Genomic DNA, 25570 nt, shown 5'->3' with positions numbered 1-25570 from the left:
TGCTTTTTTTTCCGTTATTATTTTTTACTATTTTATTTTATTTTTTTAAATCGGCTCGATAGTTTGGGAGATTACTCGCCTCAAACATACAAACTCACAAACATACCTCTTTATAATAATAGTATACATAGTTAAACAACAGTTTAATATGGAAAATAATTTTAAAAAAAGATGAGACAACTTGATCCCAACTTTTTTGTAAACCTGATTTGAAAAACAATAATTTGTGATTAAGGTTTTAATTAAAATAAAAAACAATTCATATGTAGACTTACATATTTATTAGAGATCTGAACAAAATAAGAAATTAAATTATATGTACAGTCTATGTTAAAACTAACTAAATTAGAGGTAAGTTAATAGGTACACACTTGTTTCTATTTAGCTTAATGTATGGTAAATGTATGGACCCATACTATGGCAAAGCGTGACCCCAGTAAACAGCCTACAGCAGCGAAAGAAAAACAAAATAAATAAAATATTTAAAAATATCACGGATGTTAAAAAAAAATCAGTCCATCCGTTACCATGTGATTGCACACACATTGTATAAAACAAATGTTGTATAAACCAATTGTACTTGTGTATCTCCGTTCGAGCTCCAAATGTAACTAAAAACAATAAATATAACATTCTTCAAGCGGTTAAATGTGATTTTTTAAAATACAAAATATCGCTCTCATCCCTAACATTACAGCAACAACATAATTGCCAACTAGAACCGTGTAAATCGTAAAATACATTTATTATGTATACGTCATTGCTAAAACAACAAAAACGTTGTTCACACATGTAGAAATTGTAGACACAAAAATATTATTATGGATATACAAAAGTTATATCTTATAACACTGAGTTGCTAAGGCACTCACTACATTATCGACTATATATATATATAGAACTTTTATAAGCAAAAAAAAATAAAGAAAATATCTGGGTGTGACAGAGAAAATAATATGTGTTAACGCGTTCACCGTTTGCATGCAAAACTAAGTTTCAATTCCAAATGAGACTTAACCTATTACAATACGATAAATGTTTTGTCACGTCCTATGGCCTCGTATGCTATATAGTATAGTATGTAGAAAAGTCTAAGCTTTATGGAGACGGGTGTTAGTTGGCGGCCACTGCTTCAGGTTCGGACTTCACCAGGTGACTAGGGTCGCCGCCTACATCTGGGGGACCAAACGTATTATATTGGCTGGAAACCCTTTACAAATTTAGACAAAAGTAGAAGCGGTGGTGGTGTAATGGTTTAGACGCCCTCCTGTGGAGCGAAAGGTCCCAGGTTCGAATCCTATTCGTGCCACATGAGTTTGTACACCAATCTGACTCGTGTACTCGTTTTCACATACCACCACTTGCTTCCGGTGAAGGAAAACATCGTGAGGAAACCTGCACGCTGGTTGATTATTAACTTGTGTGTGAAATGGAGAAGGCAATGGCAAACCACTCCATTACTAATGCCAAGAAAGTTGTGTGTGTATAATTCCACGTAATGACCACGACCCCTCAGCCATGAGGGATACGACTATGAAGAATAGCTGCGCCCCGGGGTTTCGCTCCCGTGGGAATTTCGGGATAAAAAGTACTATTCAGACTATCTACTAGTGTACTATATTTCATAACAATCCGTACAGTAGATTTTACGTGAAGAGTAACAAATATACACACATACATACATCTTCACAAACTTTCGCATTTATAATATTAGTAGGAAATGGATAAAGGGTGATATGCGTGCCAATGGCGACGACACGAGAGAGAGGGTGTGAGAGAGAGTGAGAGAGAGACCGCTGGTGCTGGTGGGCGAGCAGTGCGGCGACGCGTGGGAGTCGCTGGAGCTGGCCTCCGCCTCGCCCGAGCTCAGCGTCGCCTGCGGGCGCGGCTACCGTCAACTCTACACCATACGTTTTTAATTATGCCAAAAAATAAAATAGGGCTATCAGTACCTATCACTGATAATATGTGCATAGTCAAAACATAAAAAATCGAAATCCAAAATTTATCCAAAAAAAATCCATAACAATTGGTTATAATACTTAGAGTGTGCCACCTGACGACTACGCTTCATAGTAAAGGTAGGTTCGGTGCAGCGGTTCACACGAAGTCGATTTTCATTGATACATTCTGGCGATTCGTTTTTATTACTTTGATGATAAACGATAATATTAAATTTTGATTACTCACATGTATTAATAGGGTCTTTAATATTAAACCCTTAATTTTTTTGGCATAATTAAAATGTATGGTGTATATTACATAATTCACAAACAAAGATAAAGCATAGTTGGTCATGAAGAGAAGAAAACTGATTTAATAATAATAATATAATATATTATCAATTAATTAATATAATTAAAAGTAAACCACATTTTTTTAGTATCCTTCTAATGATGGCAAATTATGCTTTATCTAACTTTAAAAATCGTCTTGGAGCAAAATGTCCTTTTCTCGAAATGTCCTTTCTCAAAATGTCCAATTTTCATTATGTCCTTTTCTTAAAATGTCATTTTAATTAAAAAAAAACTGTTTTAATCAGTTTCTTATCTGAATTATCATCAAAAACACACGAGGACATTTTAAGAAAAGGACATTATGAGAAAGGGCATCGTGAAAAAAGGACATTTTGCGCCAAGACGTTAAAAGTAACAGGGATTGTCAACAAAAAACATGTCTGTGCTGTAAGGAGTTCCCTCGCCGGGAACTGATCCTGGGTGCACCATCAGGTCATGTATAAAACATAATAAAACATTGTCACGGCAAATTTCAACTCTGTAGGATAAGGAGAAGTAGTCAAGCGGTTCGCAGAGCGTTTCGTTCGACCGCTGCGGCCGCGCTGACATTACAATTTTTCAAATTTTAACAAACACAAGACTGAGTTTTACTATATGACTTTCTGTACTGTATTAATGTCAACTTTATGAATGATTGATTTTGGAAATGATTCCCGCCTCAAGAAAATGACGGATTGTAATGACCGCGCAGCCGCAGCGGCCGATACGCTCTGCGAACCAACCTTACGTGTCATTGTTATTTAAAAACTGATCATAATAATATCAGTGATTACGTCGATATCGCAAGCAAACTAAAGACATTAAATTTACTATAGACTTTCAATGCCTGCCGATATCGGCGCATCAGCTGCAAAATGACTGTAGTTTAATAAAAAAATATTAACATTTGACAAAAATTAAAGCATGTTAAAAATAGACATACCCTGGTTCTATTCCTGGGTACCCTGGGCTTGGGCCCCTTGGGTTCCTTGTCGGGGTCGAAATGGCAGTCGAAAATCTCTATTAACTCCTTAATGTCTTCATCCTTCGCGGACACTGTCAGGGATTTTAATTGCTTTTCTAGTCCTGAAAAGGAGAGAAGATTATTTAGTGGCAAGTTACTCTTATAGTGGTCAAGCTTGGCGATGGCAAACCTATGCGTCAACTCGGGAACGGCCAGAGGCAACTGGTCAGCTCGATTCTCTAACTTCTACTTTTTGATTAATGTCGATTATTTGCATAGTCAAACAGATGATACAGAGCAGATTTTAGCATGCAAATTAATATTGTCTTTAATTAATACTAAAATGTCATTACAAAAATAAATACTAGGTATTCTAATGTTTAATACTGAGCTAACTGTATCGAGGTCACTCGCTTCCTCTCAGCTCTGAATGTGTTGTGACTACACCATACTAGTCACACTACCTACCTTCCGACGACCTCGGTGGCGCAGTGGAAAAGTGCTTGCTTCTGAACCGAGAGGTCCCGGGTTCGATCCCTGGTCCGTTCATGATGGAAAATGATCTTTTTCTGATTGGCCCGGGTCTTGGATGTTTATCTCTATATGTATTTGTTATAAAAATATAGTATCGTTGAGTTAGTATTCCACAACACAAGTCTCGAACTTACTTTGGGGCCTAGCTCAATCTGTGTGATTTGTCCTAATTATATTTATTTATTTACCCTCCAGCTTGTGGTCTTCCCAAGCGGTCTGCAGCTGGGAGTAGAGCAGGCCAGCGTCTGCCAGCAACCTTCTGAGGTGGGTCACTCGCTTCCTCTCCGGACGAGCTGACCTTAGCAGTGGTGCGAATACTGGTCTAAATGTGTTCTGCGAAGTAAAGTAACATTTGTTAACAAAGTCTTGTGTGTAATTGTGACCATAATAGGTCGAAATAAATGTTGATTAATTGAATCTATTGTACTGTTCAAAATAATGTAGGATTGTAGGATTTCTCAAAATGATAATGATTTTGTAGCGGGAGCTAGGTGATTATGTCGACCGCAACCGCAGGGAAGATCTCCCGCCGCCAGCGCAGCGCCGGGGTCATACAGTGTCGTGTCGGAGGTTGTCTAGGCTTGTTAGCTTCTGTAGTGAGTCGCGGATCACTTGTGTGGCTTGTTATTCGTTGCGTTTGGTCGGCTTTTACATCTGCGGTGTTGTGACCTGAACACTACACTACCTGTCTCTCCAGCAGCGTCTTGAGGTCGTGCAGCGCGCGCAGCTCCGCCGCCACCGGCCGCGCCCACAGCCGCGCCGTGTCCAGCATGTCCCCGCCCTCGCCCCCCGCACCCACCTCCTGCTGCTCCCCTGCGAAACAACCCCTTGTTACCAACTCATCTGATGGGGGTGGCAAGATACATGTGACGAGTTTTTGACAAAAACAAAGATAATTTTTTGACGAAAAAATACGCCCGACGATTTCAAGAAACGTCAACAACTTTTTATGAAAAAAAAAAACAGGCCGAATGTTTTAAAAAAAAAGACGCCAACAATAAAAAAATATCACACTGAAGATAGATTTCTTTAAAAAAATTCACGATTTTTAAAACTAAGCACTTTTACGAAAACTAAGCATAGAATAGAATCCAGGAATAGTGCATATATTCATATTTATGCAATGGTGAAGATTTACACGCTTCTTTACAATCATTTACGTTTTGTAACGATAACGCTATAACGTTGAGCCCTCAGATCTCATAATCTCAAGGTCACAGGGCGCCCGCGACTGCTTCCCGTCACGCTGCTAACGCAGGGCGATATTATTAATATATCGCCGACGAAAAGCAACCGCTCCCCCTCAAAGGCATAGTTTTCGTCATTGGGCAACAACATTTAGATTTTTGAGTGACACTATAATATCTGCACATTTTACGTAAAATGTAATGGACACAATGTTATATAGGCTTAGGTTTACGCAAATAAAAAATGTAAATTTGTAAAAGAACCAAGATTTTGAAAATAAATTTCTCTATAAACTTCAATAGATTTTTTTTGACAAAACATTTATATATTTAAATTCTTTATTACTTTGACAGCAGTCTTGAGACAAGCATACAGAGTTTCTTTCGGCATTTCTTCTCAGCAGTGGTCGTTACGAAATGCTAGCATATAAGCAGCTATGCTTTGGTAAATATTATTTAATTTAGAATATGAAAATGATCTGATTTTGACAAGTAAGACAACGCTACACACAATCTGATTTGGAACAAGTAAGATTTAACATACCCTGTGCTAGATGCTCCACAATCCTATAAGCGGCGGCAGCCCTATCCAGGGCAGAGTCAACGGACAGCGAGTCAGCGTCCAGCAGCACTCGGGCCAGCACTCGGAGAGACACAGACTTGACAGTGGACTTGCACTTGTCTGCGGCTAGTGCATAGCTGTCGGTGAAGCCAGCCACTATGGATTTGAAGCGGTCCAGTAACTTGTACCTGTGGGAGAGAGATGGAACATGTTTAGGAGACGAAGATATACTTATGGCTTTTTTTAACACTGAATGAAAACACAGAAATATTTTGAAGTGGTTATTATAATGTTATCAGTTTATGCTTTATTTCCTTTGTATGTATATTTTGTGTTGTTGTATTCTATTACATGGATGTTGTGAGCCCTCAGATCTCATAATCTCAAAGTCACAGGGCACCCGCGACCACTATCAGCCACGCTGTACAACAGAGCGACGTCACGTGACGGCGCCGGCAGATAGCGGCCGCTCCCCTCCAAGACATGTTTTTCATCATTGGGCAGCAATATTATTCGCATGGTGAAAGACGCAAAATGAACATACTGAACTAAGTTTCAATGTCTAAAGGGTTTTTAGAAAAGGCTACGTTACCAATAAGGTAACATAACCATATAAAAAAGGGGTAACCCTTCAAGCAACCAAGTGTTAAACAGGGTAAGATTTACTATGCGGTGTGAAAATAGAATTTTAATCTATACTACAAATGTGAGTGTCATAATATCAGTGTTCCATTGTGAGGTTCATGACCATCACAGTGATTAGCTCCAGACTTTGTAGGGGCCGCTTAAGCAACCGCGCGTGTTACGCCTGCTCAATAGAGTGACGCGTTTAGAGGAGGCAAGTGGGCTTTGTCATGATCGCGACAAACGGAAATCCCATCTCATCCCCCTCCTCATAATCGCCTCCTAGGTCTCTGGGTGCACTTTCGAGATATTAAGTGAAGATATTATCAGGTTGCGGTACATTCTTCGGGGTCGACCCTGATCTACTCTTCCATTCATCTCCGATTCGTAAATATCTATCATGGGTTTAAAGATATTTATTTCTCATAAAGAATTACATAAATCACTTTGTATGAGATCTATGTACGTGTCCTATAATACAATTATATAGGTCCAACACGCGCATACTGTAAATACTTAATTCACAATGAAATTCGATAAAAAAAAATTCATCAGTCCCCTTTCCCATCCTCTCAACAAAACCTGTCCAAAGCAAGCCTCGTGAGCATTGATAGGTTTACGTTCAGTATTTTTGCCCAGTTCCCAAAAACATTGAGAGCTCAAACCCAACTAGTAAATGGGCTTGCGCCGGACTCTTCGAGAAGGAACTGGACAAACACCGGACGTAAACCCATCTCTGGTCGTGAGGACTCCCTACCTGGTGAGGGCCTCGAGTAACATGGTGGGGCTGAGGCGCCGCGGCTCATGGTAGATGAGGATCACGCTGCCGTCGCCCTTCTCCTTCTCCAGCCAGTCCAGGAAGTCAGTCAGCGCGGAGATTTCAGACTTTGTTTTTAGTATCTGTCAAATAATATAGAAGACTTAATCATCATCAAATCGAGCGTTAAATTTGCATACATGTAGTTTGAAATATGGAGAAGGTCATAGGGTACCTTTCAACCCGGAAAATTAACGCGGGCGGAGCCGCGGTCAAAAGCTAGTAATGAATAAATAAAACCTAGAACAGAAGTGTATACCTTGTGAGTATTGGTGTCTTTGAGCATCCGATATCTGCCGACGGTGACGACTCTCACGTTGTGTCGCCGCCGCGCGCCCGGGTTCAGGTCTCCGTACGGCATTATGTACTGGGAGTATTGCTGCTTGGGCGTGTACGCGGCTATTTGGCATATCTGTGGGGAGATAGAATTGATTGAAAAGGAGTCTCTCCTTTGATCTGAGCGTTTTTTCGGTTGCTATCCGCATTATTCCTTGTTACTAGCCAATAAACATTCATTATGTACTGAGAGTATTGCTGCTTGGGAGTGTACGCGGCTATTTGGCATATCTGTGGGGATAAAAGTAATTGAATGAGGCAATTCCTGAGGAAGGTTTAGGTGTATCATATATTTTAACCGAGCGAAGCCGGGACGGGCCGCTAGTTATACATATATACCTAATGTAAAGTGGGATAGGACAAAATAGGAACCGCTGTAGCTAGTATGATGGTGCAGAAATGATCTATAAAAAAATTAATGATTATTTATTTTCCAGTAACATAAGATAAGATGTGCTAACATCACTTTATATGAATCTTAGTCATTTGAATAAATGACTTTCGTTCATAATGTTTGCCATAATTTATGCCAAAATCACATGATACGGGATTCCCCCTGATCCATTTCTACATCGGTTTCTTTAATAAAAATTCAGAAACCTATGATTCAAGACAAACTTTTTTATAAATAGGTAATTCCCCTGATACAGATAATGTATCTTTATCACACTAACTATCGATATAATAAAGTTTCTTATTAGCCTACCTACATGTTAAAAAAAACCAAGGATTGAGTTGAAAGTAACTTTTGGAAGGTAAATTAGAAAATTTAAAAAAGTTTCACAAAATTCACCTCTTCTCTTGTGATATATCAAATGAATTAAACTTCAAACATAAATAAGTGTTTAAGATGTTAAAGTCGGATAGAGAGACAAGAGATTTTATAAGGTTTCATAGTCATATGTTCCTTTTGACGTGGAATGGAACCCTAAAAATATAGTGCACTTTTCATTCTGAGTTTGACCATTTCCAATTGAGAAAATGAGAACCTATCTATTTAGTAATCATGGAAGACAATAAATTAATGCTTGACTGATAAAATTGTTTGATTATTCAAGTTTCATTGAAGTACTTATCACTATAGATTGTGTATTTTATCTACAAGAGTCAACAATATTCTTGCGAAATTTATAACAAAGAGAATAAAGAAATCATATCAATAACAACTTGCCATTTCAATCAGGACAATGACCTTGAAACCCAATTTTAGTCTAATCCTTACTAATATTATAAATGCGAAACTTATGTTACCTCTTCACACTCTATATGCTCAACCAATCTTCTAGAGATTTTACCTAAATGTATTTTAAAGTATTAAGAAGGTCATTGGGACCTTTTATCCCGGAAAAGTAACTGTTCCCGTGGGAAATTAACGCGGGCAAAAGCTAGTAACTGTATGTCCCACATTCTTGGCAAGTTGATAGCAAGCACACCTATACCATACTCCAATAGTGTACACAAATGTAGTATATGTAGTATATGTATATGTAGTATATGTATGGCTAAGAATTACAATGATAAGTTATTGTATAAACCAATTGAGTCCATTTGTTTTCTTTCATTTGCGCATACCTCGACATTGACGACCTCGGTGGCGCAATGGTAAAGTTCTTGCCACTGAACCGAGAGGTCCCGGGTTCGATCCCCGGTCGGGTCATGATGGAAAATGATCTTTTTCTGACTGGCCCGGGTCTTGGATGTTTGTCTATATATATATTTGTTATAAAATATATTATCGTTGAGTTAGCATCCCATAACACAAGTCTCGAACTTACTTTGGGGCTAGCTCAAACTGTGTGATTTGTCCTAATATATTTATTTATTTTATTTACCCCAAAACTATTATTTCCTCTATACATAACCTTTTGATTGACTTGTAGAAAAATCCTCGGAATAAGTTCATCTTGCATGGTTTGTTATAAACTTAAACAAAAGTTTACACATTAAATACCCAGTACACTATTCAACAGTATTCACCTCGTCAATAAGCCTGCGGCCCGTGGTATCCATGTCCCAGCCAACAAGTGAATATTTGCCCGGGGGCAGCCCGGCCGGCTTCTCAGCCAGAGCTGGCACCAGCTCCACAGGATTCTCCATCTCCCCGCCGTTCGCCTTGACTTCTGTCACCATTGCCATTAAATTTTCTTACTATCTGCAAAGTCATTTTTCATTAAGACATTGTCTGATGCAAAGAGCTGCCTATCTATTATTAAATAAATAAAATGATTTTTCATTATCCATGGAAATTCCTTAACAATTTAAGAGTTTCTGGAAATAAGATATTCAATGACTAATGTATTTTGTTGACTATTCAAAGGCCTTTATATTATAAGAATCACCACAACAGTGAAAAAATACTGTGATAATGACAATACTTTAAAGATTTACCAAAAATAAAATCACACATTTTTAACTCCATACTAAATAATACTCTCCTCACCATTGAGTAATTTCTTAGCAAAATGTTTTTTCAGACAGCTTAATTATTGTGTACTGTTTTTCAGACAGCTTATAAAAATTGATCCAAAATTTTAGTTTTTTACTATGGTTGAATTTTTGAATGGACTTTCCATCAAACTTTTAATGTTCGTATAATAATCTGTAGCATTGTTACAGGATCTACGAATTATCACAATGATCTTAGATATTTATATGTATTCTATTTAAACCGTACATACTTTTTATAATTTTCTGACCTTGTCATCTACCCTTAGTATCTTATTTAGTCCATGAATGTGTGTACATGTTTTAATCTAGACAACATTTTTTCAAAAGCTTTCTTATAAATTAGTTAATGACTGATATAAATATTATAACAGTGATATGCATGTACTGTATTCAGTGTTTTTATATAATTTAAATCAATTGTATAAACTGAAGCTAATTCAATCTTTTAATTCACAATATAAAAAGGAATTTTAAATTTGTTGACTTGTTTATTACATTGTATGGTAACCTCATAAACATAACCTGTTTTATTTTGTTTATACTTGTATGAACTATGTATTTTTTTGTGTGTTTTCATACTTTTACATAAATACTTAGTTAAAGGACTCTCAATTGACACTCTCAGAATTACTATTATGTTTTTAAGTCAGTATTCATGTGAGCGTAAAATTTAAACACAGTGGGTAGGTAGGTACTAGTGGTTTAAAGCCATTATCCAATACTGTCAAAATGAAATGTAACTTCCATATAGACGTAAAAAAATAAGTAGCTACAAACGTAAAATTACGGAATATACGAGTAAAACCGGTGAGCCAAAATATCGATCATGGAAAACAAAATAATTAGGCTAAGTACCGCGGAAACAATATAAGCGCTGAATGGCTTCTGGCTTTCGTGTGAGAATCTTCAAAATATGTTATGGCCCTATTGAATCAAAAATGTCCAAAAATAAACTGAAAACATAGAAATATCAAAAAATAGGACACGTGGCGGTCCAGACACTTTGCCCCACCCTGTCATGTCAAAATAATAAAGGTATTAACTCACTCCTCAAAACTAATGATGCTTAGTTGTTTCTAAATATTTTCTTGACACAGGAACGCTTTAATCTGCTCCAGAAGACACTGTAATTTAAATTAATTTAGTAAAAATATCACAAAACCTCAGCACGTGTGCGGTAAATGGCAAACCGCAATATAGCAATAGTGTTGTGCGCAAGTGAATCGAGCATAAATTGATTTTATGGCGTAGTGTTGACCATTTAGTTACGTTGTTTAGTATGGTTGATTGGATTGATGCCAGAGGAGATCGAGCAAAGTGCCTTTCTTTCTCGATAAGAACGAAACTGGAGTTAAAGTTACTGGTTTTATAGTGATACTTAGAATTTTGCTAAACTAGATTTAAGCCTAAATCCCTATGGTTTATTGCATACAATAAAAAATATTTAATATATACCTTTCCTATGTAATCCTTACCTGAAGAAACTAAAAATACTTTTATTCTTTGCTAAAATAAAAAATGATAAAGAAGTACCACGAAAGCACAATCGAATTGCTAAATGACAAACGCTTTATTGTTCTTTGTTATATTATAATGATAAATATTTGTGAAGAAAAAATTGGTGACAGTACAAAAAAGAGTTTGTATACCTACTTCTTTATTCAATGAGAAAAAATTATATTACAATTATGATTATGTTCCATATGAACAATTCATCATTTTAAGCATTAAAGATAACAGTACAATTTTTTTTTTTCATTTTGTATTTAAAATATGTAATCTTTAATCGACTATACTCTAATATGAAAGTATCTATGACATTTCAATTCAAACTATTGCAAACTATTGAAAGAAAAAGTTAGCCTACTGTCAACGTCAGAGAGAAAATCAATCTGTCAAAGTTGTCATTGGTTCTCAGAAAAGAAATTCAGAACCCGGTCCGGTCGCGTTTCATTTTGTGTTTTTCATTACCTACCTACCTATATAGGTACTTATCTACCTAGGTATTAAATTTATTATTTGCCGTACATACCTACGTGTAAAAAATATGAAATAACAAAATGACAGAAAATGTAGAACATTATCGGAATCAAATAGCTTTGGCTAGAACTGAAATAAAGAACTTACGGTAAGGCTGATAAACAGGCGCGTATTATGTTGTGAATATGTTAAGCTCTTAATAATTTTACACTTTCTTTTAGGCAACAGCTTTCGGCCCTAAAATATGAGCATACTAAGGAAATAAAGTTAATAAAGTCTGTTCTGAATGATTTACGTTGTGGTACTTGTTCTGAGCCAGGTAAGAAAATAATTACCTAAGTATACCTATGTAAAGCTTCATAAACCTCGTTTTTTCAGTTTCTTCTTTTCTGTTACCTACTGGATAAAATGTCTATATAGATTTTTTCTTATAAGCCTAATTCGCATTAGTGATTAGTGCAAGTGTGTATCTGAGTAGTGTGTGTCCATTAATTAACTAAAGGTGTTAAGTTTCACCTGTCACAAGGTGAGTGGGAAAAGAAAAGGTGTGATAGCGGGTTACTCACAAGTCACAAAACAGAACCTCTAAATACTAATCGAAATTTCAGTGCTTGTCCAGATTGGGTATACTAATCATGTAATTAGAAAAGAAGAATGAATGTAACATTCAGTCAATCAAGCACATAGTTTCTCATAAAAACACAAAGTCTCGTAAAATCTCACCGTTTAAACAACATTTTCAGCATCAACAGTTGCCAGTCAAGTTGACACCCAGCCGTTGTCATCAGTATCTGACACCCAGCCGTCGTCATCAGTATCTGACATCTCCTTTCGACCAATCGGAGTGATCGAGACACCATTCCAGAATAAAAGGGCGGTGCCTCGACAGTCGTCTGTTCTAGCTAACGTTCAGGGGACTATTGTGATTGATCAGAAGGTTTTTAACAATCCTGAGCATGCCCTCAGTGGGTTGGAGGAGTTTTCTCATATTTGGTAATTATTTACATATTTGGTAAAATTTCAAATCTTAATTATGTTTAATTTTATGAACAACGGGATATTGTTTCCACCACTGTTTCCACTTCAAGTTTTGCACCTTTCGGCTGTGTCAATGTTAATAGAGTAGTAGATTAGATTTGATGTTTAGATAAAGCACTGGCAATAGTGGGAGCCTACTTTGCAGGGTAATATTCAAGTTCCACGCGACAGAGTCCCGCACATGTCCGGCGAAGGTGTCCCCGCCGCGGCTGCGCGGCGCCCGGCGCGGCGTCCTCGCCACGCGCGCGCCGCTGCGGCCCTGCGCGCTCGGCTTGTCGCTCGTCAAGATACACAGCATTCAAGGTTAGCTTCGCTTTGATGAAATGAAGCACAAGTCTACCTGTTTCAATGTTCTCACTGCAAAATCTGCCAAACATATTTTTTTTAGTGTTGTGTTTTGTAAATAACTTGTGTATGTTTTAGTTACTTCCTATATATTATGATTATATTATATTCAGTATATTTATATTAAACTGACATCAAAAAAGAACAAGCAGTCAGTGTATGTACAGTGTCTTGAGCAGACAGCAATATTTGTTTTTTTATTTGTGTATTTCAGTTTCAAAACATATTATCTAACAACTCTATGGTGAAATTTAGCTGAAATAGCTAAACTTTAAGGCCGAACTTTTAGTCTTTCAAACAGAAAATATATCAAAGGAACAATTACAGGTAACAAAATCCACTTCCTCGGAGTAGACATGGTCTCAGGGACACCAGTCCTGGACATCAAGCCCTACATCCCCCAGTACGACAGCCCGGTCTCTGTTGACACCATGTCTGGTATCACAAGACCGCCAACTGAAGGGATTAGTGATTTGGCTGAGGATGCAGCTACGTTGAGTGTGGAGGATGATGCGAGGAGGTACATGCTAAATTTATTTTTTATAATAAATATTTTAATCATAAATATATGGGCATCATAATCATATATATAATTGGGCAATTCCAACAAAAATTTCAGTAAATATGTTATTAGGTTCTTCAAATCAAGCATTTAAAAGGTCGAATCGTATTTTTTCGTGTAGGGGAAATTACGAACTATCTTGGGGATATTATGAAACTAAACAAAAATGGCGCGAAAATCACTTGAACTTGAAATCTTGATGCTACTGACGTATTCAACCCATATATGCGGCAAGGCCAAATTTATTAATGAACCGCGACTAGATTAATGTTGGCAACAAGGAAATATCGCTCTGATTAGTAAATTTTTTGAAGAAAATCATATAACACAAGAATGTATTTCAGTCTAAGTCCTCGCGTGGTCCACCCCATTAGGATCGACACTAGTCCTCTATCTCGCTCTCCGTTCGAAGACGAAGCATCCGGAGATCATTCCATCCTGCTCACTCCAGTGTCACCGTCTCCTGACTCCCCATCGAGCATTGACTTGCTCGATGGCAACTTCAGGCAAACAAGGAGATTGGAGACCGAACGAGGTTATTTAACTTATATTATTATATGTTATTGTTTCTGATATATCGATAGTTTTAGTATCGTTAAGGCTATCGATATTTAGGCGGAATCTGGAATCCAATGCTCTATGGCTACGGAAGGAACCAGGAAACTGCTTAGATGAGAGTTATAAAGAGATCGAGAGAGATTTGGGAAAATAAAAATCCTAACAGATATTTTAGACTATCGATAGCCTGATTGATTATCGATAGTATCTCATTTTAGTTTATCAACTACTATCGATAATGATTTACAGCGAATGTACTGTTTCTAGTATTGTCTTGTTGACCTATTAAGTACTATTGCTCCTGGTTGACCTATTGGAAGACGAAAGTGCACTATCGCCGAGCTGGTCTTGAGTTTTCTGACTCGATGTCGATATTGTGTTGTTCGTATATTTTATTTACGCAATGTATGACGAAATGGCCAAATTTCGGCGCTACATTCGCCAAACTGTTTCGCGATAGTGTATATAATGCCTCGCTGGTAGAGAATTCATTTAGCATTAACTTCGTCATTTGTTTATTAGTATGTTTTGGTACCTTTAAATAAAGAACCAAATAAATGACCAAATATTGCATTTTGCGAACATTTTGCAAACTTTTGTTTACTTTTTTAGGTGCACCAGATGGCCAAGAGCGATTCACACCACCACAACAATCAGCATATCTCATGAACATGAATGATGGTGTGCGGGTAGCCCCGTGGATATCAGACCCACCATCCCAGCGATACGAAGTGAGATTCACCGAGGAATCATTGCAAAGACTAAATGATCTGATCGGAGACCGAGCGGAATCTTTCAAGAGTAACATTGAAAGTTTGCTGTCCGAAGATCCCAGGTCTCATTATGTGAGGACCAGATACCCGGACCATGAATATAGTTGTGTCCTAGAAGATTTGTCTATAAGCTGTGTTTTTGATGATAATAATGCAGTTTGTACGATTATGGCGGTGAGAAGCGCTGAAGAATTGCAGCAATCGTGAAATGTTTGAATGATTAATTAATTTAATGCATTAAATACAATGTTAACACAATATTTTGTCTTATTTAAGACTATGAATTAATCAGTGGACTGCACAACTGCTAAAATAACTTTTGTATTATTCTTATCTATTATTTTCCTAGATTATAGGTGTTATGTTGTTTAAAAATAAGATTGCATACGTTTCGATACATTTCAATAACTTTATTTGAATGTAACTAAAAAATTATGTAACTCAAAGGCTTAAAAATATCACATTTTAAAACTAAAAAACACAGATTATTTGAAAAATTTAACTATTACAAACTTTAGGAATACATTAGGGTACCTATAATACTCAATCTGTGTGGTTTAAAAAATATCTTTCTATTATTTGGATATATATTAATACCTATATTAGTATTTATTAAATATAACATTATCAATTTGTTATAAATAAATCTTTAGGTACTTACTAAACTATCCAATGCAAAATGCATTAAGGAATATATTTATGTAATACTGTTAAATGAAAACACTAAACAATATGTTAAATGTAACTCTGATGTAACTATAAAACTTTTAAAATATCACAAAGAATCCTTAAACAGACACGTCTTTGTGAAATCTAAAATGCATTCCGGAGCCAAATTTCTCAACAGTTTCTAAAGCAGTCACCCTCATGTACCGGAACTTTAAACCATTCAACAAGATTTCCTTGTTATTAGCGTCATGTGCGAATACTATATCTTTAGACATTTCCTTCCAATTTTCACCATCGGCAGACGTTGTATATTTTACTTTTAATAAAGTCCCATTACCGGCATCGTCACGCGGTTCATACTCAACCTTTTTTACGGCATGAACTGACCCTAAATCAAAAGAAAGTTCTATGAATACTCCATCTTCAGGCTTCGCTTGTCCCTCGACACCCCAATGAGTGTGCCACATGGTGCCTCTATCGGCATCGGTTAGGTTTTCAACCTCCTGTCCAGGTTGACTTGGCAAATTGCAAGTCACTTTGACTCCATTCACAGTGTCCCTATAAGGATCCCCTTTAGTAGTCACATGGATGTAATCGCTCCATTCTGAATGCCCATGGCGATTCACTGAACGAATTCTGAAGCTATGTGTCGACTCATACTTAAGATAGCCAAATTCGAATCTGGTTCCAATTATATTCGTAAATATGTCCCCGTTTCTTTCGATTTCATAATACGCTGCATCGTGTACAGCTTCCCAAGTTGGACTCAAAGATGTGGACTTCACGTCCTCGTCTTTTACAGCGAAATTCGCCGGCTTATCTAATTCCTGTTTAAAAGTACTCACATCAAACAATATTTCACCCTTATTATGATAGTCCCCAACTTTGATCTGAATGTGGCTTTCAGTTACATCCAATTTCTCAATTTTAATCATCAAGAATTCCTGATGCAGTTTCTCACCACCGAATTCTCCTAAGTACGGATTAATGATGTACTTATCGTTGAAGAAGTAAACGTTATCATTGGAATCAAAATCTCCTTTAGTTTTAGCTTCGGTTAACTGCAATGTTACTCCGTTAATAGCTGCTTTCACTTGACGAACAGATTTCGAAGCCATAACTCTTAGTAAAGTGGTTCTCTTTTTAACCATTCCTTCATAAGAACCTTTGGTCTTCTCAATGTTAATGTGTAAACTCCCTGGATAGTTAGATTCTGGACCGATTACATCGATTTCAGTTTCAGCGAAATTACCCTTTTCATAAGCAGTACTTTCGCCGTCATCTTCAAAAACTTTAAAACTTGAATGCTTATTTGGATATATGTTAAAGATCCTAATGTCGCGTTTGATCTCTTTCGGATGATTGTTGGCATTCGTCATAGGTATAATAGCACCATCTTTAACAAAAACTGGAATTTTCCATAGAGGGCACTTTATATAGTTCACGGTTTTTCCACCTGAATACTTGTTACCAGTAAATAGATCGATCCAAACTTGTTTCGGATCCGGCAAGTATATTCCATGGCGAACAACGTCCCCCTTGTGGGTTTCCTCATTGTATACTGGTGCCACTAAAATGTATGGTCCCCACATAAACTGATATTGTGAATCCAGTCTGTACGAAAGTTTCTCGTCCGGAAATTCAAGGAACATAGCCCTTATCATCGGGAGATCCTCAGTAGCTTCATGTCCTATAGTGTAATTATATGGCATCATCATTGCCTTCAACTTCAAATAAGCCCTATTAATATCTGTGGCCTCATCGTTGAAACTAAAAGGGGTCTTCTGCTTCGTGCCCCACCCGTCCATATTCAGCTGCAGTGGAGTAAAAGCTTTCCATTGGAAATCTCTGACATTAATTTCCTTCACTCCGCCTTTATAAATGCCGTCCATGTCCGATCCGACTACAGGAATTCCAGAAAGACCCGAACCTATATACGTAGGGATATGGAAGCGGATATATTCCCATTCACCTCCAGACTGATCTCCCGTCCAAATGCCAGCATGTCTTTGAGTACCGGCCCAACCGTCTACCATTATAATCATTTTTCTATGGACCTTCGTGGCGTTCTCAAATATTTCCGCTGCGTGTTCTACAGCGCTTGTCGCAAAGGAGTAGCCACTGCCGATCCAGGCCACGTCACATTTCAGAGCAACAACCCCAGCGTCAGTCACTTCTTTATGTAAATCCCTATCTCCTTTTACAGGATGTTCCGGGTCTTTCGGTTCTAGATTGGATTCCGTCCATAAAGCCACATGAACACCATGTTCTCTGGCGTATTCCGCGAAATCCTTCAGATTCTCAATGTCCCCGGTTAAAGAATCCGTCTGCCCATATCCTGAGCCGTAACCATCGTTGGGAACGAACCAGCCTAAAGGCATATCATGTAACTGGTACCGGTCTACCATGGCCCGCGCGGAAAACATATAGTTGTTCTTCTCGCCATTCAGCGATTCCAGAATAGGATTAGGTTTACCATGAACATCTTTGGGTTGGTACTTTTTGTAATATTTACCGTCTTCGAAAAGAATAGCTAAATTAGTATTTGCATCAACTTCTACCCAATAATCTCTATTGAATGTGTTCAAATGGGCTTGATAGAAAGCGTACTCGGGCATGAAGATTGGTTTTCCTGTCAGTTCATAATAATCTTTCAGAATATCTTTAGGCTGGGAATTGATGAAGTAGAATGCGTCGAAATCTGTGTTCTTATGAATCGTTGTTATAAAATGAGGAGATTCCGTTCCGAAGTCGTATACACCAGGTTGCCACGTGTTCCTCAGCACGCCATATCCATTAGTCGACCAATAAAAAGGGCAGGGAGAGGTTACCCCACCGTCGACCCAGTTATTAGTGTTGGCAATCTTGATGACTTCACCCTTATGGGAAAATCTTCCATTTTGCATGCCCCCTCCGAAGAAAAACTCGTGTTCATTTTGATGTAAAGTCTGTTTCGCTTTGTGATGTGCGTAAGATAGCGGGCGTGACTCATACAAGACATCTTTGTTGGTCCTCTCATCGTGTACTTTCATGGTCGCGTGTGTCTTATCAAACAATATAGCTATTTTGTTTGTACGGATAGCGAAGTGGGACTCATTCTCATCGATAAAGGAATCGAGGAAAGGTTTCTTCGGGTATTCGTCGACAGACTTTGTATTTATTTTAGCCTTGTCTTCAGGATTAATGGGTTCGGGGTATTCCTTGAAGTTCCCGGTCGGTGACATATAGAACCTGAATACATGGCTGTTAAGGATGTACAGCCTGGCCTTTTCACCAGTGCCGTATTGAACTTTGTAATATTGATCCAATTTCGTGATGGAATCGATTTTGCCGACGATTTTCTCTCGTGTCAGTTCGTTGCCCATCTCTGCTCTATTCGCGTTGATCTGAAAGAAGATAACATTCTCAATAAGGTAAGGCATTAATTTATATAATTATTTATATTAATCTTTACCCGCGGCTTTGCTCACGTGTATTTCCCACGGGAACAGTACTTATTCTATGATGTATCTTATGTCATGTAACAAACAAAAACCTCGATTTATTTATTATTCTTATTTATTAAAGTACAATAAGACATAGGATACTTTTATCCCGAAATTCCCACGAGAGCGAAGCCCCGGTGTGCAGCTAGTAATAAATAAAATTAAAAGCATATACGAATATTTCAGCAGAAAATGCATCCATGCATAACTAAAATTAATATACTAAAATTGCTAAACTCTATCTGTCTATCTGACTCGCTTTCACGGCTAAACCGCAGGGCCTATTTCGATAGAATAATGACCTAATGAACCTAGATCACACATAGGCTACCGCGGGTGGAACTGCGGGCAACAGCTAATACTTCATGAAACTACTAACTAATGCCTGACTTGGATTTAATATTCTCTAACCTACCTTTGTAATTTATTCAAACGCACCAATCGCGCAACAAATTACGATAGTTAGAATCAACATGCTAAAAATAATATAACTTTCCCGAAAGTTAACAAGTATGACTCGAGGCAGGCACTAATAAAAATAATGAGAATTATAAAATAAATCATTCGGTTTTATAACTTGAGAAAGTACGAAAACGATAATAATTAAAATCAAAGTTTTGTGAACTTGATTGAAACGGAACCGGATATATAAATTACCTCAGTAAGACAGATGATAAATTACAGCAATTAAATTGACATGACAGAACAACATATTGTTTTCTGTGACAAGAAAAAAATTAAATTATACATAATTGTAGATACTTAATTTAATTAGTAGCGATTAATTACAAAGTTAAGTGAGATTATATACCTTTAGACCTCGCTTACATTAGTTTTATATAAGCTGTGTAAACAAGTCTCCACGAAGTGCGACAAACCAAACAACATCACAACATTGCACACGTTTACAAACGAGTTTAAAAACAATAATCATAGATCACTGATATTTTGTCTATAGATTTATATTTATCATGCAAATATTTGCCAACGTATTTTAAAATATTAAACCTATAATAAAGAAAATAATACTCACAGCCATAGCTTGTAATAAAAATATGCATTAAAAAAAAGAGGTGATTTTTGTCGTAAGAAGTGAAGCAAGTCTCAGTTCGAATTCGAATAATGTTTCCTAGTTACTATGACTATATTTATATGAGTGAAAAGTAGCACACACGTAGTTCATTTTCTAAAATACTAATTGATAAGGAAGCATGACAAAGAATATACGAACAAAACTATATTAATAGAAAGGCTACGAAAGGCTTTATTTGATAAGGTTATTGGCATGGCTGATAAAAAAATAGATTTGACACTTGCACTTACCATGACTTAACAGTGACATGATTTTCGTTTCGCGTCAGTCAAGTGAAGTGACAACAAAATTTTGTCGAAATTGTCAACTCATTTTATTCAATTTCGCTGAATTCAAACAGATTCTCGATCATTTCTAATTACTAATAAATCTTACAAGGTAAGTATATGTGGTTTATAATTTCTAATTTACATTATTCATGTAATTTATTTTGGGACAACTAAACAGCTTTGTCATGGTGGACCTAACCTTATTCACCGGTATAATTTTTTCAGATGTTTCTAACCCGTTCTGAGTATGATCGTGGTGTGAACACCTTCAGTCCAGAAGGGAGGCTGTTCCAGGTGGAATACGCCATCGAAGCGATTAAACTGGGTTCGACAGCAATTGGGATATGCACTTCTGAAGGTGTAGTTTTGGCTGTTGAAAAGAGAATTACTTCTCCATTGATGGAGCCGACTACCATAGAGAAAATCGTGGAAGTAGACCGGCACATTGCTTGCGCCGTGTCTGGGTTGATGGCAGATTCAAGGTAAGTGGTAACTTTTTAATAGCTTACTTAGTCTATCTTCGTGTGTTTACGGTTACGTTCGGACCCCAAGCCTAACGTTCACGTAAAAATAAACCATTAAATTTTGAAGATTTAGCTATGTTTTTACAACAGGCCGCCTGCCTGATGTCAACCATCTTGCGAATAATGTTGTTGTCTATCAGCTGTTAAGGCTGTGTGTCCTGTAGTCGCCTCATACGACGTCCACGGAAGGATATATAGTGGTCCTATTCTAGGGTGGGACCACACAGCCTACACCATCTATATTAGCTAATAATAACATACTTAGTTAAAGCTGTAAGTGTTACAAATAATAAATGAATAAATAAAATAAAATCAATTTTGTCTGTCTCCAATGTGAAAATGTAAACTTGAACTCTGCACACCAAAAACATTTCAGAAGTCTTTTTTGATTAAATATATTAATTTTTAACTGGAGTCTCAAATCTCAGCTTTATTACTGTATGTACACACTCTAAAGCAAAACTTTAACCAATGTGGCCAATAAAAATGGGTACCTATAAAAATTGTTACTTTCACTGGTGTTATAATTAAAGATGTTTGTAAAATTAATAATATATTTAATTTATTACTAAACATTCTCAATGTCTAGTAATGAAACTGTCAATTTATCAGTAAAAATGGAATTATCAATAGAAATGGAACAATTTTTTTTGTGTCTACTATCATTATCAATATGAGATATACATTTTAGAATTTCCTTGTAACTAATGTCATTATCAATATTGTGCTTCTTTGCTGGTCTGAGAACAAAAAATATATGAAAGCTTATCAAAGGAAAAGACAATAAACCGAAGATTCTTCTCATAGATGTTAGGCTAGCATCCTCTTAGTATTTAATCTCAATTCTACTTATATACCAGTCATACAGTTCAGCATCTAGAATGAAGATGTTGTCTGTCTACATTTTGAGAAAATAAGTCAAATGTGTCTTTTTTTAATACTCATAGTATAAGGACATATGAAAGTAATGTAATGAAAGTAAGTAATGTGTTTAAAATGAAAGTAACTCATTCTATGGATAGAAGAATACCAATAGAGCTGAATAGAGTGTGTGGAGGGGTATTGATTGAAATGACAGGATAAATTAGAGAAATCTCATATACTGTGCTGACCATCTATGATGCCTGTAAGTAAACCAGACTTGGACCTCATCCAATTTGCTAAAAGTCACACAAGACTGATTATAATATCATAAAAACATCCATTTGTCTAGGACATTGGTGGAGCGCGCGCGCGTGGAGTGCCAGAACCACTGGTTCGTGTACAACGAGCGCATGAGCGTGGAGTCGTGCGCGCAGGCCGTGTCCAACCTCGCCATACAGTTCGGCGACAGCGACGACGACAGCGGCACGGCCATGTCGCGCCCCTTCGGCGTGGCTGTCATGTTTGCGGGTTGGTATTCAGTTTTGGAATATTCCACAATTAAAGTTATCTTACTTAGTTCCTTACTTCCCTCGAGGACAATTTTCCGCTGTTAGGCCTCTTGTCTGGGCCCTTTCTGCGTGGGCCTTTTCATTCCAGCCAGCCCAGCTCCATCAGGAAGCGGTGCACCGCCGATGGTGTACGGCAGGCTTCGCTCATGGTCCCTGGATTTCCCAGGAACTCTTCTCTTGTTGATGCGACGCCATGACACTCCAATAGGAGGTGGCTTGCAGTTGAAAGGTATCTTATGGAAAGAAGCCCACCATGCTAGGTCATGCTTTTGGACGAAGTCAAGAGCACCAACTAGATGCACGAATATGATAACAAAAGACTATATCGTGTAGTTTGTTGCTGTTATTCATGGATTTTTGATGTCAGTAGGTTAAGAAAGTGAAGATAATAAATGGGCGTGCTGTCTCCGCTGGCTGGAAACACTGGGTGTTTATCAACTAATCTTGACCATTGTATTTGGTATAGCAATGGCAAAAAAAAATTGTGTATGTCATCCTAAGTTTAATAAAGAATTCTGAATCGAATTGATAAGGTTTTCTAAAATATGTTGCAAAGTCGACCATAGTTTGGCGTGTGTAACAATATCTGGTATGACTGTTAATAAATTGTTCATTTGTTTCAGGTATCGACGAAAAGGGACCCCAGCTGTTCCACATGGATCCGAGTGGTACATTCGTGCAGTATGATGCTAAAGCCATAGGGTCCGGCAGCGAAGGCGCCCAGCAGAGCTTGAAGGTATACGAGTCACATTTAAAAGAGTTATTGACGCCATTGTAATACTAAATTTTGATAGACAAATTATATAAAAAATATGCCTTTGTCATTTTTGCCACGGAAATTAAAGCATGTGTTTAATGTTCTTATTGTTATAAAGTGCTATTACTTATTTTATTACACAAGTACCTTACGTGTAATTCCAGGTTATATTCTACCCGTGTACCAAATTTCATTACAATCAGTCCAGTAGATTTTGCGTGAAAGAATAACTAACGTACATACATACTTACATCCTCACAAACTGCAAACGGAAACACGAGGTGGCCTTCAATTTTGGTTATATAATATTCATCTTTTCAGGAAGTATATCACAAGTCGATGACCCTAAAGGAGGCCATCAAGTCAGCTCTAACCATTCTCAAGCAAGTCATGGAGGAAAAACTGTCCGAAAACAATGTTGAAGTGGTCACCATGACTCCTGGGTCCATGTTCCACATGTTCACGCGGGAACAATTAGCCGAGGTTATCAAGGACATACCTTGAGTTTGCGTTGTCTATGGTCGCGGTCACGTGGTCTATTCTTCTTCGGACATTTGAAAATCGATTCCTTTATTGTTTTTAACATTTTTTTCCTTTGATCCACTCACTGCCAGTGTTATCAACAACTATTTCATGTCAAAATTGGATTATTAATAATGGATTTAAATTTAATTTCACTTTTTATAATACATTTCGCACGGTCCGATTGGCACATAAATTAAACTAAAACCATAAAAGCCTATATCATAATAGAATTTTATATATTTATTTTTTTGTACAATAAAGATTTAAAATGAACAAGAATAGACCGCGACTCTAATAATAATAATTAAAAGTATGAGAGTATGTATTCTATTGTGGTATTTGTAATAAATTGTATTTAGAACTGTATACATAATAGAAAATCATGTATTGTATTCGTATTTTATATATGTCGCAGTCGTATGGTTAAATCTGCTATCATGTTATGTCAACCTCTGGCCGCAGTTGAAAAAATGTGGACTAAATTTAAATAATCTGCCTGATTTTTTACGTCAGCTGTCTTCAAAGGGCTGGCATATAATAAGCCTAGTTGAATGTTAATTGATGCTAGTTCAATTAATGATCGGCCTGGGCGTTCAATTGAATGCCGGCATTTGATGAACGGGCTGGCCTTCCAATTAAATGGCTTATTTAACTATATAGCTGCGACATATATATTTTAAGGTAGGTATACCTATAGTATTTGATCATCAAAATTAATGCAATTTAGTGCAAGTATTACGAATGGCGCGAATAATCTTTTGGTAAGTATTCATTGTTTAATAAAAAAAAAACTTTAAAAGTAGTGTTTGAGTATTATTTTAGTCACCCTGTTTAGAACCACAATTATGTACTTCATATTTTGTAGAAATTTGTCTTTTCTATAGTCCTATCATGTAGTAGAAACTTCCTTCCTTCCTTAGAAAGTCCTTTTCACAGTACATAACTTCTAGTAGGTATTATGTAAGTATGTTGATTTTTTTTTTCACGACAAAATATATAACTGACCATCACGAAAAGTTATGTCGCATTTTATAGAAGTAAATTAATGTAATAAATCGATACTATATCGATAGTGGTTATTTTCTACCCGTGTACCAAATTTCATAACAATCGGTCCACTAGATAATGCGTGAAGAGGTAACAAAACTTTTGTAATATTAGTTGGGATGTGAGAGTGACCGATTACCTCGCCGACAGATGATAGCGGCGATCCCGGAGCTGCAGTGGAGCGAGAACAGCTCCAGGAACACCATTCAGGACCTGTCCAAGCTGAGGCTGGGCCGGCAGCCCAGCCAACCTGTGTGATTTGGTGTGTGTGTGAACTCATTACCGCGGGGCTATAAATGTGAACTGGGATTTCTTCCACTAAACGTACAGTTACACTCTGTAAAGAGTAAAAAGTAAAAATGGCTGCTAACTCACTATATTTTATAACAAATACATTATATAGATAAATATCCAAGACCCGGGTCAATCAGAATAAGATCATTTTCCATCATGACCCGACCGGGGATCGAACCCGGGACCTCTCGGTTCAGTGGCACATTCTCTCCTTTTTTACCCAATGCGATATGTGTACGTGTAAGTAATGTGTTTGTATGTCGTGGTAAGTCTTCTGGAATCGAGCAGAAATTGAACCCACGCCCCTGTCTATCATTCTATTTGATATTGCAATGGCAAAAGAAGTAGTACGTTAAAATCTTTTTCCTACTGATTAATCCGTTTTCTATTATTTATAGACACTGTTTTAGTATTACGATAAAAGCGTTCAAATGTTGGTCATTGCATACTCGGCTTTATTACCGCACTCT

The 25570-nt window shown here is 37.1% G+C and overlaps 4 protein-coding genes across 7 annotated transcripts; 2 read left to right on the top strand and 2 right to left on the bottom strand.

Annotated features, from left to right (window-relative positions):
- Positions 1-258: 258 nt before the first annotated feature.
- exu (exuperantia) lies at positions 259-10965 on the bottom strand. 2 transcript variants are annotated; one of them, XM_053764398.2, is made up of 10 exons: positions 10796-10964; positions 9278-9452; positions 7224-7376; positions 6905-7047; positions 5506-5711; positions 4460-4587; positions 3963-4107; positions 3220-3362; positions 1795-1876; positions 259-1175 (listed from the first exon to the last, which is right to left on the bottom strand). In XM_053764398.2, the coding sequence occupies exons 2-10, from the start codon at positions 9434-9436 to the stop codon at positions 1114-1116; spliced, it is 1221 nt and encodes a 406-aa protein (XP_053620373.1). In that variant the 5' UTR covers positions 9437-9452; positions 10796-10964; the 3' UTR covers positions 259-1113. The 2 variants fall into 2 exon arrangements, with proteins under 2 accessions (XP_053620373.1, XP_053620374.1); XM_053764399.2 differs by lacking the exon at positions 259-1175 and having other exon boundaries at positions 1804-1900; positions 10796-10965.
- A 682-nt stretch (positions 10966-11647) lies between these two features.
- On the top strand, positions 11648-15260 carry LOC128680912 (uncharacterized protein). Of its 2 annotated transcripts, none has more exons than XM_053764396.2 (7): positions 11648-11876; positions 11950-12047; positions 12472-12721; positions 12894-13069; positions 13439-13631; positions 14018-14208; positions 14844-15260. In XM_053764396.2, the coding sequence occupies exons 1-7, from the start codon at positions 11809-11811 to the stop codon at positions 15209-15211; spliced, it is 1344 nt and encodes a 447-aa protein (XP_053620371.1). In that variant the 5' UTR covers positions 11648-11808; the 3' UTR covers positions 15212-15260. The 2 variants fall into 2 exon arrangements, with proteins under 2 accessions (XP_053620371.1, XP_053620372.1); XM_053764397.1 differs by having other exon boundaries at positions 11650-11876; positions 12912-13069.
- Positions 15261-15393: 133 nt separating this feature from the next.
- LOC128680910 (alpha-glucosidase 2-like) lies at positions 15394-20299 on the bottom strand. Of its 2 annotated transcripts, none has more exons than XM_053764392.2 (2): positions 20192-20299; positions 15394-19059 (listed from the first exon to the last, which is right to left on the bottom strand). In XM_053764392.2, exons 1-2 carry the CDS (start codon positions 20195-20197, stop codon positions 15793-15795), a joined length of 3273 nt encoding a protein of 1090 aa, XP_053620367.1. In that variant the 5' UTR covers positions 20198-20299; the 3' UTR covers positions 15394-15792. The 2 variants fall into 2 exon arrangements, with proteins under 2 accessions (XP_053620367.1, XP_053620369.1); XM_053764394.1 differs by lacking the exon at positions 20192-20299 and adding an exon at positions 19970-20077.
- A 181-nt stretch (positions 20300-20480) lies between these two features.
- Positions 20481-24561, top strand: Prosalpha5 (Proteasome alpha5 subunit). The gene is made up of 5 exons (XM_053764403.1): positions 20481-20629; positions 20746-21002; positions 22258-22436; positions 23101-23213; positions 23556-24561. Exons 2-5 carry the CDS (start codon positions 20746-20748, stop codon positions 23736-23738), a joined length of 732 nt encoding a protein of 243 aa, XP_053620378.1. The 5' UTR covers positions 20481-20629; the 3' UTR covers positions 23739-24561.
- The last annotated feature ends 1009 nt before the right edge of the window (positions 24562-25570 follow it).

This window comes from Plodia interpunctella, chromosome 25, assembly GCF_027563975.2.
Source record: "Plodia interpunctella isolate USDA-ARS_2022_Savannah chromosome 25, ilPloInte3.2, whole genome shotgun sequence".
Taxonomy (NCBI): domain Eukaryota; kingdom Metazoa; phylum Arthropoda; class Insecta; order Lepidoptera; family Pyralidae; genus Plodia; species Plodia interpunctella.
The sequence above is the reverse complement of the archived record's forward strand: the minus strand, read 5'-3'. Positions and strand labels throughout refer to the sequence as shown.

Coding starts and splice junctions, on each gene's coding strand:
- exu (XM_053764398.2), bottom strand. CDS start 9,436: ATGGCAATGGTGACAGAAGTCAAGGCGAACGGCGGGGAGATGGAGAAT. Junction 7,377..9,277: donor GCCGCAGGCTTATTGACGAG/GTGAATACTGTT, acceptor ATCTCCCCACAG/ATATGCCAAATAGCCGCGTA. Junction 4,108..4,459: donor AGACGCTGCTGGAGAGACAG/GTAGTGTAGTGT, acceptor TTTACTTCGCAG/AACACATTTAGACCAGTATT.
- LOC128680912 (XM_053764396.2), top strand. CDS start 11,809: ATGACAGAAAATGTAGAACATTATCGGAATCAAATAGCTTTGGCTAGA. Junction 12,722..12,893: donor GAGGAGTTTTCTCATATTTG/GTAATTATTTAC, acceptor CACTGGCAATAG/TGGGAGCCTACTTTGCAGGG. Junction 14,209..14,843: donor GAGATTGGAGACCGAACGAG/GTTATTTAACTT, acceptor TTACTTTTTTAG/GTGCACCAGATGGCCAAGAG.
- Prosalpha5 (XM_053764403.1), top strand. CDS start 20,746: ATGTTTCTAACCCGTTCTGAGTATGATCGTGGTGTGAACACCTTCAGT. Junction 22,437..23,100: donor CGTGGCTGTCATGTTTGCGG/GTTGGTATTCAG, acceptor CATTTGTTTCAG/GTATCGACGAAAAGGGACCC. Junction 23,214..23,555: donor GCGCCCAGCAGAGCTTGAAG/GTATACGAGTCA, acceptor TCATCTTTTCAG/GAAGTATATCACAAGTCGAT.